The following is a 20,396-nucleotide window of genomic DNA, read 5'->3' as shown; positions in this document are numbered from 1 at the left end:
ATTTCTGTGTAAATTAAAAAGGTAATTGTTTTTAAACAAAGAGTTCTCACTTATTTCATGATGTTTCCAGGTCGTCGGATCGGGTAGGACGCATTAAAGACTTTATTTCCCTATTTTCTCCCTGAGTTGTACATTTTCCTTATTTCCTTTTCCCTTGTAAATAAACCTTTTATTAACCTTTTGTGTGTGTCTGTAGTAGAGTATTCATAAGTCCCTTGTAAGCGCGCGGGTGAGGACCCACAGCCAGGCAACCCGTTCAATATCGGGGCTGCTCTATAACAGTTGGACCAGTCTGCACTCCCACCAGCAATGCAGGAGAGTTCCTTTTCACCATATCCTCACCAACATTTGTTGTTGCTAGTTTTTTTGATATGTTCCATTCTTACTGGTGTAAGGTGGTATCTCAATGTGGTTTTGAAAAGAAAAATATTGGATGGCTTCACTTATAGCAGGAATACAGGGGAACCAAATAAGACATCAGTGTAAAAAAATAATAACAATGCAAAACACAACAAAGCAAAAACAGACAATTATAAATCAGAGACATCCTTCAGGGAGAGGGAACAGAGGGAGGGAGGGAGCAGCACAGGGGACTGAGGTGATGGTGCACTGGGGAAGGAAATTCTATGGGGACTACACCTGAGAGGGTGGGGGGAAGCAAATATTGTTTAAAAACAAACAATGATGTAAAAAAATATATATAATTAAAAATATTTTCTCCTCTTTGAAAAAAAAAATAAATGGAATCATCTGCTGCAGTCATTCTTAACCTTCTCTTTCCAACCCCAGTCCCCTCTGAAATAATTTAAAAAGGCTTCTTCTCACGACCAACCTTAAAAACTTAGGATGATTTCTGGGGTCCCTGCAGTATTTATTCACGAATTTATAGGTTTTAAGTTCGTGTAACAAGAAACAAAGCTTTAAGATATTTTAAAACTGCAAGCATTACCCCAGATTACCTTGACAGAAACTCCTTCCTCCCAAATGTCACCAGGCACCCAAAAGGAGAGACTACTAACAGATCCCTTCCCTTTTATAGTACAGGAGGGGGTGAGGCAGGAAGAAGAGGAGGGATCAGGTAGATAAATATCTGCCTAAAGTGAAAGAGCCTGGCCCCAAGCAATTAAAAGGCACCCTGAGAATAAAGATAGGAAAGATAAACTTCCAAGAATTCACAACTCTGCAAAGGATCAGCCTTTTGACCTTGAAAGTGAAGAAACAGCAAGACACAGGATATTTTTATCATGCATGACTGGAAATAGCCACAGACCTCATCTGTATGATCTATGAAGGTGTAAACAAAACCCAAATTCAGTAACTTTGCTAGAGAAGGCTGCTTTATTTGCCAAAAGTAGTTTAAGTCTCACAATCTAAAATACATATGCTTCAAAGAATAAAAAATGGTAGGTATGCATATGGATACCTTTATTATTTCAATAAACTGACATTAAAGGTAAAGTAAAACGGTTTGGAATTTCAAATTTTGAAAAGCAACCTAAACAACCTTTTGCATTCATTTTCAAATAGTTGTGTGTGTGTGTGTGTGTGTGTGTGTGTGTGTGTGGCGGGGGAGGGCTCCTTTGGCTTCTGAATTGTAATTTTAGTATAGGAAAGAATACTTAAACTACACATTCTAAGTTTTCCAAAGATAAAACGATGAGTTGTGTGAGGGCTGTGAAGTGCCCCCAAATTTGTCAATAAAACACGTGGATAAAGAACGACTTTATAATTTGAGAATGACAAATGGCAATTTGAATATACTGAGCCAACTGATACTTTTAGCAACAAGAAGCCAGCCCACTGGCAATGCTCACACAACCCCAGGTCTAAGGAGACAGTCACCACAGAGTCAGTGTGGTAGCATTCAAGTACTGATAGATGTTAGCTGCATCTTGTATTTGCTATCTGGTGCTCAAATTTTACAGTGTGTTTACAAGGTCTTCTGAGAATTTTTCCTGTCTGGCACAAATCATTACATCTCTATTTTGTCCACTGACCCAAGCATGGAAAATAACCTCAAGGCTGTAAGAAATGTTCAGCTCTGCGTCTCAGCATGTTATACCCAAATAGATAAATCTGGAGCAGCAAGAGTGGAGCAACTTTATAGACAGATTATATGTAAGAAAGTAATTAATGGCCTTAGGAGATTTATGACTAAGCAACTTGGTAGTCAAAGATTCTGAGAAGCCTAATATTGTGATAGTGTGATTGATGGCAGGAAGAATATATAGGAAGGATCTTCAATTCCCTTCCTGACACAGACTTCTGACAACTTTGGAATGTCCCAAGAGAGTCAGAAAGATGCCTTTTGTTAAGGAAGTGCCAGTTAGAAAGCACCAAAGAATGGGGACTGGTGACCTGTGGTGCCACTAGTGATTAGAAGGTTGGAACTTTCAGTCCCATCTCTAACTTCTGAAGGGCAGAAGGACTGGAGATTGAGTTCAGTCGCCAACCAATGATCCAATCAATCATGACTGACTATGTAATGAAGCTGCCATAAAAACCCAAAATGTGAGAGCCAGAGGTTGGTGAACATGTGGAAATTCAGGGAGATTGGGGCATCTGTGGAGGGCAAGGAAACTCCAAGCTCTTGCCCCAAGCATTGCCTTAAGCATCTCTTTCAACTAGTTGTTTCTGAGTTATAGCCTTTGTGAAAAAAAGGTAACCTAGTAAGTAAAATGTTTTTGAGTTCTGTGAGCAGATTGAGCAAATTAATAGAACCGAAGCAGTGGGTTGTGGGAAACATCAATGTATAGGCATCTGCTACAAAGGCATCTGCTACAGAGGGCAGTCTGGTGGGGCTGAGGCCCCAACTGGTGAAATCTAATGCTCTCTCCAGGTAAATCGCGTCAGGGTAGAGTTGAAATGTAGGACATCGAGCTGGTGTAAGCAGAATTGCTTGGTTTATTTGGGTTTTGGGGGAAAAAACCAGCCCATTGGAATTGGGTGCAGCATCCTAATTGGAGTTACAATTTTAACATAAATAGATACATAGACTTTGGCTCAAATTAATCTAGAAATGGAACCAGAGATTTGTATCAACAACTAGCAGAAAAAGGTTGGGCATACATAAAATCTTCCTTTTGTTAAGATGAAAAGCAATTTAAGCACAGTTAAAACAAAATTCATTCGGATGAAAGAAGAAATCATTTTCACATTCTTGTCACAGAATCACCCATTGATTTATAAATATGGCTCTATTAAAGCTGAACTCAAGCCCAGTTGCAAAGTATTCAATTCGGTATAGCTGTGGCTCTGTTTGTATCCAAGCAACTTACATTCTGTTTCTAGAGGTCATGCAGCTAGATTAGGAGACTGTTCACTTTATTACTTTAGGGAAACCTGCATTCACAAAGTCAGGCTTTTAAAATGTTCTCCCTACAAAGAAGATTCAGTCATTCTCAAGACAAGTGACTACTGGAAGAGGCTGCTTTCGTTACAAAAGTGAGAAGCACCAATTAAAATAATTCCCAAAAAGCCTCATTTCTGATACAAAGAACTGAGAAAAAAATTTTAATTAACCGTTCAAAAGACTTAGTTGGTTATTTTTTTAATGGTGCTATCTGCAATGCTTTGCATTTAAATATTAAAACAATCAACAGTGTGAGTAGCCATGGTTTTCCCAAGACATGAAGCCACAGCAGTGTAAATCCAAACTATCACAGACTGAGGTTTACAGACTATGGCCAACCTCAATGCAGATTCTAGAAAGCATCTCTCACTGGTAGCTGAATGACATCATGTCTTAATTCAGCTTGATAGCTCATTCCCAGTTGATCTTAACAGTGGTTGGGGCAAGTAATGTAAATGCATAATGCTGAGTCTGCATGGAAGACAATAGGGAGAGATGGGGCCTCTGTGCAAACTGGAGTGGGCACATGCCCTTTAAAACAGCTGGTGTGCTGCTATCACATATTTCTGCTATTTGGGATTTCAGGCCCAATATTTCCAGATCATCTAAGTTTTCAAAACTTTTCAAGTAATCCAGACTTCTGTGTGAAACTGCTCCTTTTTTCTAATGTTGGCATAATTAAAACACCACCACCTTATGTGAACCAAACTAAACACATTTACCCAGACAGCATTTAGCCTCCAGGCTGCCAATGTGAAGCTCAGAACCTAGTCACAGTTACTATTTTTGTAAGGATTAAAACAAATGCTAGAGATACTGCCTCCAGGGAGACTAGAATCCAGGTCTCTTGATTCTAGACCACTGTTTCATCCAACTGTTGGAATGTTTGTCCCTAAAATGCATAGAGAATAATTTCTTACCTCTCAGCTCTGTAAATGAACAATGTTGCAAGCTCATGAATGGTTTATTGAGTTATTAAAGTACAAAGATCTGCAATCTTATGTGATCATTCAGAAGCTAATGCAAAATTTACTTCTTTGAATAAGACATTCAAGCCCAGTGATCATTGTGATGGTAACAAAAGATGCCACAAAATGCATGTGACTGCACTTCTAATTTTAGAGAACTTCATCTGTTTAATAGAGGGCACATCTCCCTGATGCTATGTGGAAGGGCACACAGTTGAGGGCCTCTCAGCACTGAGATGCGTGAAATGAGATGGCAAGGCTGTGTCAGAGCTCGCCTCTGTCTTGTTTCCGAGAGATTGGAATCTTTATTGAAAGAGCTCTCTTTTTTGATATCCGGATCAGGCCCCAAGCAGTTGATAAAGGAGAATTACTTGGCCATTATCAAAAGTAGTTGTATTTCCACAAAGAGCTGTACTAAACAAGAGTTTATCTCTACAAGACTGATAGAATTCGCACTGATTACAATTCAATCAGACAGCTGAAACAGCACATAGATTGGCTGGTAGGATATGTGCAAACCTCTGTCTTCCAACCACAGCCAAAAAAATAACCTGGGGGACAATTTGCTGTGGTCTGAATATAGGAAATAAATGTTAGAAAGGCTGCTCTTGGTTGCTGTAGGCTATGTCTCTGGAAAATCCATAATAATATTTTAATATAAATGAATCCTAACAGAATGCTATTAATCCAGAATCAACTACCTGTGACCTTTGCAATTATTTGCTAAAACATTCTCAAAAGGTATAACGTACTTTTCAAAATGTATTTCTTTGATTTCATGTCAGTCTCATTAACAGCTAATAGGTTTTGCATCCTTTTTGAAAGTTGAATGAAGAGAAAAGGAAAAGTCAAAATAAACTTATTTGAACAGAAAACTTCATTCCTGCCTGGAACCTTTGACAGTAGCATATTTGACCAACCTTTGACAGTAGCATATTTCACAACTTAAGGGAGAGGTACGTGAGCAGGGCTCAGGGGGAGGAGTTTAGCATCAGGCAGCCTGGGGTCAGCTAGCTCCGGGCCTCATCACAAACCAGCTATGAGGCTTTGGGCAAATTTCTTAACTTTTCTGTGCCTAATTTCCTCATCTGTAAAGTAGGTATAATGATCATATGTCATTTGTGGAGTGACTGTAAAGATCTAATGAAACACTATGACAATATAAGCAAATTTAAGATACGACATGTGGTAAGCAGACACTAAGTACAATCTGCCATTATCATCAACTCAGAGTGGCCCAATTTAATAAGTTGGAGGTCTTGGAATAAATATGCACTATTGCATTCTATAAACAAGTTATAGATATAACTATCCCAGTATTAAAATCCGGTATTAATTTCCTAATTCTTTATGGTTCCAGTCTTCTCTAAATTTCTCAAGTTTCTCCTTAGTTTGTCATCAAATAAAGAAGTGCAACTAGAAAAAGAACGCATTTGTCCTCATGCAGCATTTCATAGCTTTGTATTTTTATCTCCAGTGACAGAGATGTTGGTTGGCGATGGAGTGCTGGGGGCGATGGCAGAGTGGGTGGTCCAGAGGAGCCCCCTTGCAGGCACAGATCTGGCAGATGTTTGGCCTCTGTGTTCCAAGCAGAACCTGGAGCTTGTCACTGCCACATTTCACCACCTACTTTTGTTTTTTAAAAAAAAGATTTATCTATGCATACAAGAACTGGGGTATAGGCCAGAGGTGCAGGGAGGAGAGAGGATTCACCAGAGACAGAGAGAGTGGGGAACAGAACAAGCAGAATGACTGAAATACACTGCTGAGGGGAGCAGCGGGCGAGATGGGAGAGGTCTGCTTCGCCATGTGGGGTGCTCCCTGGCCGGCTGGGGATCGAACTTGTTCTGCAGAGGCTGTGGGTTGCTTCATAGAGCGGTGCTTAACCCCTTGCGCCACCAGGGAGGCCCTCACCACCTACTTTTAATGAACACAAACACTCAGGCCCTTGATTCCCAGCAACCAGAGCCCCTTCCAGAGGAAAAGTAACTGGCCAGGCTGAGACCTGAGGAGCAGGGGCTAGTTTCCAGCATATAAAAACCTCCTGTAGATGCCATGCAGAAGCATAAAGTCTTGTTGCTTTCTCTCGGTGCTGATCTGAACAGTGAGATTTTGCTCATTTGAAGAAAAGCTTCCAGTGCCTTTCATGGAACTTCAGGCCTAGTTAAAACAGTCACATAGTGCATTCTGTAAATGCCTAAATTAGGTACTCCATCATCAATGTCTTACATTAATGACCTTGGAGACCCTGGGGAAATCAATGAACTTCACTGGGATCCAGAAAAACATATGACAACTAATTTTCTTTCCAGAGATGCTGAAAAGTTAGAGAGGTATTCAAGGAAATGGGGAAAAGACTGAAAGCATAATGCTATGGAAACCAAGGGTCTAATCAAATGTAGACATGAGGATAGAGATATGGGACATTTGCTCTTCAAGTAATAAAGACAAATTTGGACAACACTACATACCCAAAGTTGGTCATCCATGCCTGGTGGGTTCTTTTTGATAAAAGCACCATAGTATGTAGCAATATTCCTGTGATGAGAATATTTCTTCAACATATTAATTTCTTGTTTGATTTCTTCCTCTTCATCCTGTAGTAGAACAGTAAATATTGTCTTGTAAATTCATGTTTAGTAGGATTCTGCTTTTACTGCTATCTATATCAACTATGCAATAAGTTCTTAAGTTTTTTTATTCTATGGAGATAAACAAGTATGGTTATTATTTAACTTGACTTTCCTTCTTGAGAACAAAGAAAAAATTTACAAGGCAACACAACAGCACTCCAAGGTGGGGGGTCTTCTGTTTGCACACCAAACAGGTAGCACATACATCCTGCAGGAAAAACAGCAAAACCTCATTCCTTCACCTGGGAATGATCAGGTGGCAGGTTATTGAGATAAAATTAACCCTAGATCTTGGAACTACGCCCACTGAGTACCTATAAATGGTCACATCTGGTACAGAAAAGATTGAGGAAAGTAACAAGGAAAAAAAAATAACAGGTTCTTAGATTGAAAATTTTTTCGGTTCATTTTCTTTGAAGTCTACTTTTATTGAAGTACCTGACTGAAGATGATGAAAGTCAGATGGAAAATGGAGCAACTGTAAGTTCCCTAGATCTGAGGAAGTTCACAAAGCAGGAGTACCATCTCACCTTCTAGAAACTAAGCATGAAAAGAAAAGGGGAAATGTGGAAGTACCACAGATGTGCAAAGACATAACTCTCCAAAAGAGGAAGTTTCCTCATAGTCAAACTTCAGTCATTCTGATTTTCAATGTGGCAGCCACCAAACTGAACCATTTTAAGTGTCCCTAACATCCCTGACATAGAATGCTTATTTTCCCACATTTTATTTTGCTATGTACTCATCCATGAAAGTGCAAAATGGTATTTTATTTTTGACGTTGATGGAAAAATTCTCCACTCCCAAGATAATTATTTGAAGTGTGGAGGCAGCCCCCAAATCTCTAAATGTAAGATGTTACAGTACCATCACCCAACTCACTCAAGGGAAGTCCGCACCCTGTCTCAGCTGCTCGGCATCCCACTGGTGTGTCTACATTGCTGGGCGCTTCTGTAGTCTCCCATATAGTTTCTTCTTTTCTTTTCCTCTTCACATAGTTTCTACTCATCATTCCTGACTGAGTTTAATAGACATGCTTAAGGATGTCTTTCCTAATTCTCTCAGGCCATGTCAACTCCCCGTGATATCCTACCTTCTTTCTCCAGGCGCCTTATTTGCAGGTGCTGGAATGGAGGTGTGGGCTACACTCTGTCATAACTGCCCTTTTTCTTGACTCTTTTCTCCACAGATTGTAAGCACTCCTCTGCCTTCAGAGCTTACTTCCAGGATCCTTTCCACAGTAAATCTCTCTGATTTGACCGACTTGTGCCTAGCATGCTGGGGCTTCACATCCTTTCCTTTGTAGCACCATCAGAATTAGAATCTACCTTAATCTGTCTCATAATGTAATAGCTATCTCCCCTTCCTACTAGTCCATAACAACTTTGAACACAGGGACCCTGCCTGCTGTGGTTCTCTATAACATTCCTAGCACCAAGCAAAGTGCCTGTGAATGAGTGTGAATAAAAGAATGAAAACCTCCAAGGCTCCAACTGCCCACAGTGCTCACAGTGATGCTAACACGATGAGAATAGTAAATGGCCGATATTTCCTGATCTCACAAAAATAAGTTTCAGTAAAAAACAGTGCAAGCTTGCAGACCTAGGAGATACTCATGTTATTTATCATATGGCTTAACTATGTCTGGACTAGGTAATCTCAAAATAGAAGGTACAACTGGAATGCTGAGCTAAGGAGAGGCATGTGGCCCTAACAGTAAGGAGGGGAGTAGAAGAGGGAGGGGTGAGGATGGCAGCTGAGGGAGGGGATGGCATACTGCTGACCGATGACTCCCTCCCTGCAGCTCTCCTAAAGTGCCTGCATCCTCACTGCAGGTCTAAGGAGAGAATGACCTTCAACTTGTTGAAGGGCTCCTGGAGTATGATATTCCTCAAATTTCTTATTATCATGCATATTAGATATTTTTAAACTCACCATGTGGGACCAAATAATCGTGGCTGAATGTAGGCTGTGAATGGATGTGCTTTAGGAAGCCTACAAGGAGGGGAAAACACAAACCTGAGGGCTTCTGTGGGCTGTCTGGCACTGATGCTGCTTCGATTACAAAGACAACTACAAAAGGCAGTAAGACACCAGTCATTTATGAGCCTCACAGTCAGCTCGTTCTGAACCTCTGTGAGAAGCTGCGCTTGTAAGCTTGCAGCCTGCCTCCTAGGCTTTCAACAGGATGGTGGGTGAGATGGGAGTATTAGAAAGGGAAAAAATATCTTATAAAGCTTACCATATCATTAAGAAAATAAGAACTTGTGAAACAGATAAATAACAATGTAATTCAGTATATAATTAAATCTAAAATAAATAGTATTGGAGATGCAAATGAAATCAGTATATTCTCCAACACTTTGCAAAGGTAAACTGAGGCAACTTAACAAAGCATATGCACTCAATCAGAAAGCTGAAGGCAGACAAGTGGGGTGCATATTGAGTTTCGCTCCACCCCCTTCTCACTGTATAATCTCAGAAAAGTAACCCACTTTTTGAAGTCTAAGTGTTTCAATCTATATAGAGGTACAGAAATTAACAGTATCACATGTCACCATTTTTGTGATAATTAAATGAAGGATGTGAAAGTTATGAAGTATAATACAAAATAAAAACCAGTATTAGTCTTTTCAACAAAGGATAAATAAATAACATGGGAAGGAGGGCAGGGATGTCAGTAACTTGAATTTTAGGTTTAAATTACACTGTTTCCAAACACAATCATGGAACTACTGTGGGTCATGGTGATGTAGCTTTAATATAAAATCTTGATCTTGATCTCATATGACCTTGTAAGTGAGCATGCAATTTATCAGGCCTTCAGGGCTACTGTTGATTCAGATTTCTAGTCTGGGGTAAGGATGGCAGTAAGTTATTCAGTGCATTTCAAAGGGAAGCACTTACTAGTGAGCACATGGACTCATTTAACTATTCCACAAAGTCAACACTCTCACAATACAGCTCACTGAAGGAGATGTGCTACAGTGTCTTCAAAAAGACAAAGACAAAAAAAAAAAAGAAAAAAAAAAGGGGCCTGTAAAAGAACATAATGTTATAAAAGTAGGATGCTTCCTGTTCTGTAAATATATGCTTCTTCTGTCTTAAGAATTAAGCATACAGATCAACCTCACTGAGAAACTAATGCAATGAGGAAAGCAGAGAAATGGTAACAAATTGTCCCAAATTTAAAAGGGAAGTAATTTTAATAAGCCAAGTCCAGTACTCTTGGAAGGACCATTACTTCAGTCAGAAGACTTCATAGTCTAATCCAAGCTGATTCATATGTAACCTCAGACAAACTCTTCTAAATGTCAGTTATTTTCACCTGTAAATGTAAATAAGAATACTTATCTAAGTCATCTCCCAGGGTTCAGAAATGATTCAGTGCTTACTTAAGCATAGTTTTATTACTGATATAAAGATTATATTTTTTTTCCTTGAGATCATGGAAACCACCTATTTGTTACTCAGTATTTGCGGTGAACTGCCGGGAAACAATGGCTCTCTGAAGACAGCCTCCCTCAAGAAGAGGCAGCGTCCACTTCCATCCTTGTCTTTGGACTTGACCATGTCACTTGCTTTAAGCCAATGGGACACTGGCAAATAGGAAGAAACAGAGGCTTAGAAAGTAGTGGGCTTTGCTGAGTCCTTCTCTTATTGCTGGTGGAGAATCCTTCCTTATGACAACTCAAAACTGGCTCCTGGAGTATGTGGATCCAAGTTTAGGATGGTGGATTGCAAATACAGGAAATAATGACTCCAGGAGATGCTTTCTCACCACTGGCTACTTCTAGTAGCAATATGATAATCATGATTATATTATCATAAAATACAGCAAAAGCCAACCTTATGCACTGTTCACTGTGTACCCAAGGCAATGTGTGCATTATCTTATTTGATTTTCAAAACAGCTATATAAAGCAGCTGTTTTCAATAATTCTGATTTACAATGAGGGAAATATGTTTCAGAGAGGCCTACTTAGCAACTTGTTCATATTTTAAATGTTAAGACTAAGATACAAAGTCAGATGTGTCTCACTTCAAAGTCAATACTTCTAACTTCATACTGAAAACTCCTACACAGAAGAGGAATGACCCATGGTGGTGAAACACAAAGCTACTGATGATAGAAGCAGAGTTTTGGAGCATCTTAAGCCAGAGCTGAAGAGAAAGCTACTTTGGTCCCCCAGTCAAGTGTGTTTACAACAGTAATATTTGATTTTGAATGATTTAAATATGCAGTTGTATATTTATTATACAGAGGAACACACTTTAAGCACCTACAATATGCTCGGACTTAAAGGTGAAAATAGTAAGACAATATTAGCACACACTGTAACAAAACATCTAGCCAACATTTAACCCTCACTCTGCAGAACAGGGGCGGTAGCTGTAATTTCTATAATAATGCAAGGGACTGCCCACCTCAGCCTCTAGAAAGAAGGATGAGGGCTACAGAATCAGAGTAGTTACTACTTGATGATGTACGGACACAGGCTGCCATTACCTGTGCTCCTGCTCACCTGTGCTGCAATCAATAGCACTTTGGGGGCATTAAACAAGTGCTTCTGTGATCTTATCTATCATTCTCATCCTCATTGCTGACTGAATGTGACAAAAAATTGAATTTGTTGTGAAAGAATTATAGGCTATAAAGGATCTTAGACTATTAGAATTTGAAGGGATTGTTGATATTTTCTAAGATATGACTTTTAAAAACTTAAAAAAATTTATACTCATGAAATCCCTTTTTCTAGTAAGAATTTTATTCAAAATACATGAACAGAAATCAGATTTTTTAATCAGTAAATATTTATTTTGATAAGTTTAACTTATAATTGTTACTGGTAGAGTTAATCAAGGGCAATAAAGGTGAGCTTCAGGTCATTAATGAAAGTCAACAAATTGATGACAAAGTCAGGCCACAAAAAAGTAGAAAAGATCAACAATAGACAAGTGAAGCCAAAGGAGGGGCATTAATGTGAGGGGGAAATATGTTAGCAGCACAAGAGGGAAGATAGATTTACAAAAGGAGATGCCACAGCCCACCACTGAGGGGTGGGATTATAAATCTAGACCTCAACAGTCTGTTTTAATGAATAGAAAATTAGATTAAAATTTTAGATTATCAGCTCCAATATCTGAATAATGTTCCATTTTGGTTTTGATTCAAGTGGATGGAGAATACCTACATTTATTAGAATGAGTATTTGCCAATGGTAACAGCTATTTTTAAAGAGCATGCATTCAATTTCAGTGGAAACTTCACACTAAATGACATCCTATATATGAATGGAATAGCCTAGCCAACTGAGAGGTTGGTTTTTTCCAGTGTGTTCAAAGTTGGTATATGACAGACAGCTTAAGGTTTGCTTTTATTTTTAATGACAACTATTAGGTGTTATAGTATATTAAAACTTCCATGATAGTGAAGGACACGGGGGGGGGGTGTCTGCAAAAATAATTTTTTTTTTTAAATTCTTTTTTTTTTTTTTTTTTTGTGGGACCCTAGCAGGTGGCCAGCAAACGAACCAGCGCTGCAGAGGCTGCGGGCAGCCTCGCAGCCCAGCGCTCAACCACTGCGCCACCAGGGGAGGCCCTGCAAAAATAATCTTAAAGAGGGGTTATGCACTTATGATCTGTATTTTTAGAGATCTGAAAAAACAGACTCAAAGTGATTCTCTCTTCTACACCTGAATCTCTTCATTGCAGCATTGATAGAACTCAGGACTCTGCCAAAACATCCTGCAGACAGCCCCGGGATTTGCTGTATATATCAACCCTGAACCAAATGAATTCATTCAACAAATAATTTAAGTGCCTACAACATCACAGGCTCATTGCTAAATGCTATTAATAACAATGCAGTACAATGTGAGGCTAACAGATACAATCTCTGCCACAAAGTATCTTACTATATTTTAGTGGGGAACACAGATAGAAATCAAAGAATGAAACAGATGAGTGCAAAATTATCAACAGGAGAGGGTGGAGAGCTGATTTAATTGGGAACAATTGAGAAGACAGCCTTGTGAACCCCAAGTTTGAGCTGAATTCAAAGGGTCACGTGAGAGTTACCTGTTGGGAAGACAGAAAAAGTGTGATGTGGTATGATGGAGGAGGGAACTGCTTTCCTGGCATAGAAACAGTGATTGCCAAGGTCCTGTGTCTGGAGACAGCATGGCATGTTTTCTCCTATGGAAGTTGTTGGTGCCATGCAGAGAAAAGTGAAAAATGTCTGCCAGAGACACCTAAATAAGAACAATACCCACTGAACAACATGTTCTGCATATTGTTCTCAAATGCTTTATAAATAACTATATTTACTTCTCATATTAACTTTATGAGAGAAGTGATATTATCCACATTTATGCTGTGAAATAAGCGAGAATGAAGCAATTCATCCAGGGAAGAGAGTCACTGAGTCAAAACTAGGCCAGACCCAGATGAGTTTGAGCCTGATAATCTGCATTCTTTACCACTAGGCTAACCTGCTCTTTCTTATGAGAAAGAGGTGTGCCTTAGAGGAATTTAGATAATACCTGAATCTGAACAATCTGTCCAAAAATTCCAGGCACCCCAAATTCCTCGCCTGTGTGTCAATTTCCGTATCTATGTGCATCTCAATTCCACTAGAGGGATAAGAGAATTATAGCTTTGGTCAAATGCTTTCACAAATGAAAGGCATTATTAGATACAAATCATGGTGTTAAAAATACTCTTAAAAATTAGTGAATCTAAATGCTAATTTTTAAAAAAGATTTATTTATATATGCATATAAGAAAGGGGGTACAGGCCAGAGGTGCAGGGGGTGAGAGGATTCACCAGAGACAGAGTGGGGAACAGAACAGCCAGACTGACTGAAATATACTGCTGAGGGGAGCAGCGGGCGAGTCAGGAGAGGTTTGCTGCTCCATGTGGGTAGCTCCTTGGCTGGGGATCGAACTCGTGTTGCAGAGGCTGCGGTGAGCTTCACAGGTTGAGTCTTAACCCCTTGTGCCACCAGGGAGACCCCTAAATGCTAATCTTCATCAGTTTTAGTGTATAGACAGAAGTTCTTAGTTCTACCTCTTCTCTTAATCCCTCTCTCTACCGTGTGCATACACACTCAACAAGCCCACACACCTAGGCTGGACACCCAGCAGACAGGCACATGCAGAGAGACTAGGCTCACAAAAGCCACCCAAGAGTGTGATCTCCAAGAAAGGTCACGGAGATGCTGAAGTGTGCATGGCGTGGGCAACAGGGCTTGTTCATTTTTAGAACCCTCGAAGCTTTCTATGTTCTATGTGTTGCAGGACATATGGAACTGAAGACCTGGAAATACCCCCAAAGGTGGAGAGTCTTATGGAGACAGAAAAACATTTGTTAATCTTTTCTCCGTTGAAAATTCTCATCATATGCTTGCTCAGACTGCTCTATTAAAACACATCTACCTGAAAAATGAATATAAGAAAGTGAAAATCAAAATCAACAAAAAACTATGAACCAGAGACACTTTTAGGGGGGCGGGGGCGGAAGGGGAGGGATTGGGGTCAGAATGGGGGGGCTGCAATTGTATGGGGAATATAACAATAAAATGTATAAAAAAAACAACAAAGGATACAGCTTATCATATGCAAAGCAGAAATTCATGAATATTTTTTTCATTTGTAAATGGATTATTGTTTCTGCTGAACATAACCACTAATTTTGTGCATGATTAAAGTTCTAGGTATAAAAAAAAAAAAAAAAAGACATCTACCTGATCATACCCAAAGGAGATGTTCCAAAGAGCTGTCCAGAAGGACTTCTGTGGAAGAGACAAGGTGGGGATTCCAGGCTTCACTGAACCCACCTGAGGATCAGGCTCCCACAGCTGGAAAAGGCCCCTCTCCTACCCCCACTCCGGTAATTATGACCTGCCCAGCCTCTGGGTCTCAGGTGGCTGTCACTTTAACAGGGACCATTCTGGCTGCCCGGATAGATCAGCATCCTCTTAAATTCTCTCAGTACTTTCTGTATACTCCATTAAGGCTAATCAGGACTAGGCTTCAGTTACTTCAACTTAAGTAATTGTACAACCATTCTGTAAATGTCTTTCACACATGCTGGAATGTGGATTCCAGAAGACAGTGCCCTGTATACCTTGTTAAATGTTTTCACCCAGAACACAGCACCTCCATTGCTCAGTGAGTGAATTCTTATTGATTCCAGCCTTAAGTTTTTGGACTCTAGCTCCACTTTCTCTCCTGGATCCTGCTTTACACTGAGTCTAAACCTACATACTTTTCAGGGTAAGACTCATAATTCTGTAACCAAGATGCTAAAAACAAGGCTGAGTAAAACAATTAAAAGTATTAACAAGTAACTAATTCAAGTGTAGGTTAGTTCATAGCAGAGGTTACCATCCCCATATACAAATAAACAAGTTCAACTATAAAATCCTCTTTCATTCCTGTTGGCTGCCCCATTTAGGCCATCAGTGTATCTTATCAGGACTATCATTATAATCATTTATTGAGGACGCGTTATGTGCCAGGCACTAGATATAAATTATTTTAGCCTCAAAACAAGTTTGCAATGTTTGTATTTCCATCTAACAAATGAAAAAAAGGGAAATTGAGAAAGGTCAAGAAATTTGGCGAAGGTCACAGGAGAGGAGCATAGTGTGAACCCAGCTCTATCTGGATCTCAAGTACATGCCGTGCTGATGCCACCCCATCTCAGCACCGCAGAGAGGGTGGGCACATCCCTTTACACTTGAATTTCAATTCTGTTGATGGGGTTTGGACAAGTTTCATAGGCTCTTAATGTTTTTCATTTCCTCATTTGTAAAATGGATATAATAGTCGTGCTCCCCTAAAGAGAGCTGCTTTGAAATTAAATGAACTAATATGTTGTATTAAACAGTAAGAATAGTGCTGGGAACACAATAAGCATGCAATCAATGTTAGTTATTTTTACTGTGACATAGCCACGGTTATTGTTAGTATTAATAATATTAGTAGGTATTGTGCTACTAATCATGCCACTGAATTTCTTCCTCTGGGAGAGAGGAACCAAATGTACTTGATTCAGGGTGTCCTTGATTCTTCCCAACAATCCAAGATGGAAAGATTCCTTTTCTTTTTCTCCAACAACAAACATTCACTGAACCCACTTACTATGAGCAAAGCACTCTACCAAAAACTACTGGGAGAATGTCATTTCCTTGCTTTTCAAAAAAAGAGGTGGAAATTAGTTATAAGTTTCACCTACAGGAATTCAATAAACAAGACAGAAATAGGAATTCCGTCAAGTAGGGCTTAACATGGATTCTTCCAGTAGGAAATCCCATCATATCACTTCACTCTTTGACTTCAGGTTCCCGCATTGGCTGTAGCAGTGGTTTGAGGGAAGGAGGTTAAGACTTACATCCTCCCACCTCTTGTGAACAAACAAAAAAATCTCAAATCTTTTTATTTATATTGGATTTTGCCTAAGAATATTTGATCAAAGTGTTCTGTAGCAGGCCCAGAACTTATCCCACACACACAGGAGTTGCTGATGGGCCACTGATGGTAGCTGTTCACGTTGAGAAACACAATCCTAGAAAGTCCAATTTTGCTTAGAGCTGTAGGCAAATCCAGCTGGAAAGAAATCCCCACAGAGCAATGAAATATAGAAATTCCCACAATTATTTCAGCAACTAACAAAAACTGGGTCTGAGTTGAAGCAGTTATTCTGAAGCTAATTTGGAAGTATCTCAGCTCTAAAACCAGAAGGATAAAAATTATATCCAGCTCTCCCTGTGGCTATCTTCTACAATAAAAAGGGCACAGTATAGAATAAAAACAATAATTTAAAAATTAATTTCAAGCTTATGGCTTTATCAATTTCATTACAATAAACTATAGTAACTGTAGTAGATCATAGCAAACAATTAACAAAGATGTTCTTTGAGAATTCATCTCAGTTTTTAACAGAGCAGCTATAATGAGCACAATTATAATAATTGGTAAGAAGCATTGCAGCATTCCAAAATACACAGACAACAAGGCAAAATGAAATAGACTGTTTTCTGATGGTACCATGTGAGTTTCACGAAAGAAATCTCATGTTGATCTGTGAAGCGTAAGAGGGTGACAGAAGCCACTTGATTCTGTATCAGATACCATGGGAAATAAGAAAACACGGAAAATAATACACATCTCCTGTGAGTATTCATGGTTGCCTTTGTGAAGGGGTCAGTGGTTACAGAGAGGCCAAAGATGTGCCTACATCAAGGGTACTATCCGATCATTTCAACAAGTCTTCCCAAGAGAATTAAACCTAAAAACCAAAGAACTTCTGTCACATGCAATGGATTGACTCCAACACACTGAAAATGGCTGTAACTCTTACATCCTTGGGAGAATGGTAAAAATAATCTCTCAAATCATTTTTCTGTAGGGCTTACCTGCCTCCTGAAATTCAGTTTAGAAAAGCTAGTTGACACTCCTTACACTGAGTATATATACTCTGGGATAAATAGGTGCATCAATTTCTGATTCCAAGCAAAATGCTCTAGCAACCATAAGTGGTTCTCTGAGAAATTTAAAGTCTCACAAATAGAACCAGAAAGTAGAGAAGTAATATTCAATGCTCACAAGTCATAATTCAGGTATCAGCATATAACATTGTGTACACTTTGTACACTGAGATTAATAATGTCAGTGGAACTCAACTGTAGTTCTGAAGAACCACACAATGAACTTTACAGCAAGAATATCTTGGACTCCATCCACAGCCACTAATTGTTTAACTGCCAAGTGCATTGCCTTATGTGGAGAAGCTATTCATCCAAGGAAAATACAGTAGTATGACGACAGCAGAATTACAAAAATAAATTCTGTTTTTTTTCTGTGGTGGGAGCTCTGTAAAATGTCTATGCATTTATGATGGCTTTCTTTGTAGACAATGAGAGTTATCTGATCTTGATTTTTGTGTGAGACCCTGCTATTGACCTACGAGTATCCATTCTCCTTTATTCCCAACTAAAATAACCAGATTAACTGGACACACTGGTAAAATAAAAGACTCCACTTCCCCGTTCCCCTTGCAGTTAGCTAGGCATAACCAAGGAAAGCAGAAGTGAGCTGGAATGTATTTAAGTAGAAAGATTTAGAGGCAAGGGTTCTCCTACAATCTTCTACTCCCACCCACCTTCCTTTTTTTCCCTGCAAAAGAATGTGATCAATGGAAATCTGACAACCACCTTGACCCATGTAAGTGACCTTACGTGTGGAAGCCATGATTAGAATGACAGGGTAGCAAGATAAAAACACCCTTCTACGCCACCACGTTCTGGCCTGACAGCCCTGCGCTGTCAATGCTAGACCCCTTTAACATGAGAGAGCTAATGCTTGCATCAGGCTTTTGTCGCTGATATTTTGAATTTTCTATTTAAGGTGATAAAGCCTAAACCGAATAAATATAATCTATATGCAATTTCTTATTCAGTAAAGGCCTGCTGGATTAATAAACTAACGGGATTAAATATTTGAACTGGTTTGCAACCTCTGAAAGTTGAATAATATATTTAGGACAAATAAAAAGGAATACTTTAAGTGCTAAAAAAAACATGTGGGAACATAATTTTTCATTGTTAAAACTGCATATAACTGAAAAAAGAATTCAGGTTAATAATAATGAGGGAAGTCAGTAGATTGTATGGTATAAATGAAAACTGGTGAAATTAGTATTATGGCAGATTAGCATACCACATAATACATACCTATCAAAGGTAACAAACTGAGCCAGAAGGGTATGGCTTGAAATCTGACAAACAGACACACTGTGTGTCTTTGTTATTTCACTATTTGACAGCTCTGTGTGATACATTCATTTTGTCTAGTTACATTGATAATTCACTTCTGGACCAAATGGAAGACTTTGGTCTTTAGCTTTTATGTGTAGCAGACAGACATCTTAGAAAAATCCCCAGAACAATAGAAAATAATTAACATGTTTTTGATGTCCAGTGAGTCCTTTCAAGTCTGATTTTTGTTCTATGCTCTTGAGATGGCATGAAAATATTTGCAACAGAACTACTAAAAAGGTCTGAAAGCTTAGATAGTATTTAAAATAAAATCTATTGCCTAGGTGGTTTTTGATCATCTTGGCAGAAATTTTATTTCAGTGTTGCTCTATAATTAAAATTTGTAGCCATTGTGATTATTTGGTCATAATATTTCTAGGAAGGAAAAAATTCATATTAAGTGTCCTACCAAGATTTTAAAGCCAAACAAGCTCTTGTCTCTTCCAGTGTGAGGTGGACCTTTGGGAAAACTCTTAAGACCCGTCTCATTAAGTGTCCTACCAAGATTTTAAAGCCAAACAAGCTCTTGTCTCTTCCAGTGTGAGGTGGACCTTTGGGAAAACTCTTAAGACCCGTCTCTTCTTTGTAATCTCAGCATTATTCTTTTAATACTTTCAAATCCTCTTCATATGCAAATAATCTTGGTTGTGTTTATGTAAATTATTGGCATACATTATTCATTCTAACTACATTAGGCAGTGTGTAGGTATCTAATTTAATTACAATGGTTCCATGGTCTTTTTAGTAAGCTGTTGAACACTCTTACTTATATTAAACACAAGTAGGGAAAAACGTCAGATGTTTAAGAAGATTCTGTTCCCAGAAAATGGTATTTTTTCCTAACACTAACTTATCTATTAAAAATGTATAACCATGGGCCTCCCTGATGGTGTAGGGATTAAGTCTCAGTGCTATCACGCTATCACCGCTAACTGACATATGGCGCAGCAGACCTCGCCTATCCTACCTGCTGCTCCCCCCAAAAGTGTATTTCAGTAGATCCACCTGTCCTGCTCCCCACTCTGGCTCTGGTGAATCCTCTCACTCTCCACATCTCTGGCCTACACCCCAGTGCTTCTATGCAAAAAAAAAATCATTAATTTAATTTTTTTTAAAAAAGTATAGCTACTAAGATCGGGCAGGAAAAAGATACATTACCCCTGTGACATCCATAACTTTAATGGCTGCAAGCTGACCCGTTTTGACATGACGACCCTGTGAAGAAAAAAATGAAAAAGACTTTAGTTTGATCAGTCATAATAGCATTTAGTTTCAACTGTAAAGAATTGTTTTGCCCAAATCAGTGTCATAGTATGTCAGTGGAAGAGACACAGCCACACACACAAGCACAAGCACACACATCTCAAACACTTTGAAGACCAATTTCAGTTTAGTGTTCAATTTGTAAAACATGCACATCATTTTGTCTTTTGGTTTCCTTTCACAATGCTTATCTAGTTAAATTTTAAAAGCCAATGTTGAACAATTTGATTCTACCTCGTTGCCAAGGTGTTAGATAAGAATTTGTGTGAGAGATGGATTTATATGAAGGAGAGCGCGTTCTAAATGGAGGAGACATAAATCTCTCTTCTGTGCAAACTTGATATTTTAAAAAACT

At 39.0% G+C, this 20,396-nt stretch overlaps 1 protein-coding gene across 9 annotated transcripts in view; it reads right to left on the bottom strand.

The window, feature by feature from the left end:
* The window catches only part of TNIK (TRAF2 and NCK interacting kinase), a gene marked incomplete at both ends in the record, with an annotated part of 390,832 nt that overhangs the window by 139,145 nt on the left and 231,291 nt on the right, over positions 1-20,396 (bottom strand). For all 9 annotated transcript variants that reach the window (XM_084231409.1, XM_084231410.1, XM_084231414.1 and 6 more), the window contains 2 exons: positions 6,792-6,917; positions 19,937-19,993. In XM_084231409.1, the coding sequence (XP_084087535.1) occupies positions 6,792-6,917; positions 19,937-19,993 (183 nt within the window). The remainder of the gene's footprint in view (positions 1-6,791; positions 6,918-19,936; positions 19,994-20,396) is intronic.

This window comes from Talpa europaea (genome assembly GCF_964194135.1).
Source record: "Talpa europaea genome assembly, chromosome: 4".
Taxonomy (NCBI): Eukaryota; Metazoa; Chordata; class Mammalia; order Eulipotyphla; family Talpidae; genus Talpa; species Talpa europaea.
This window is presented reverse-complemented; position numbering and strand designations above follow the sequence as displayed.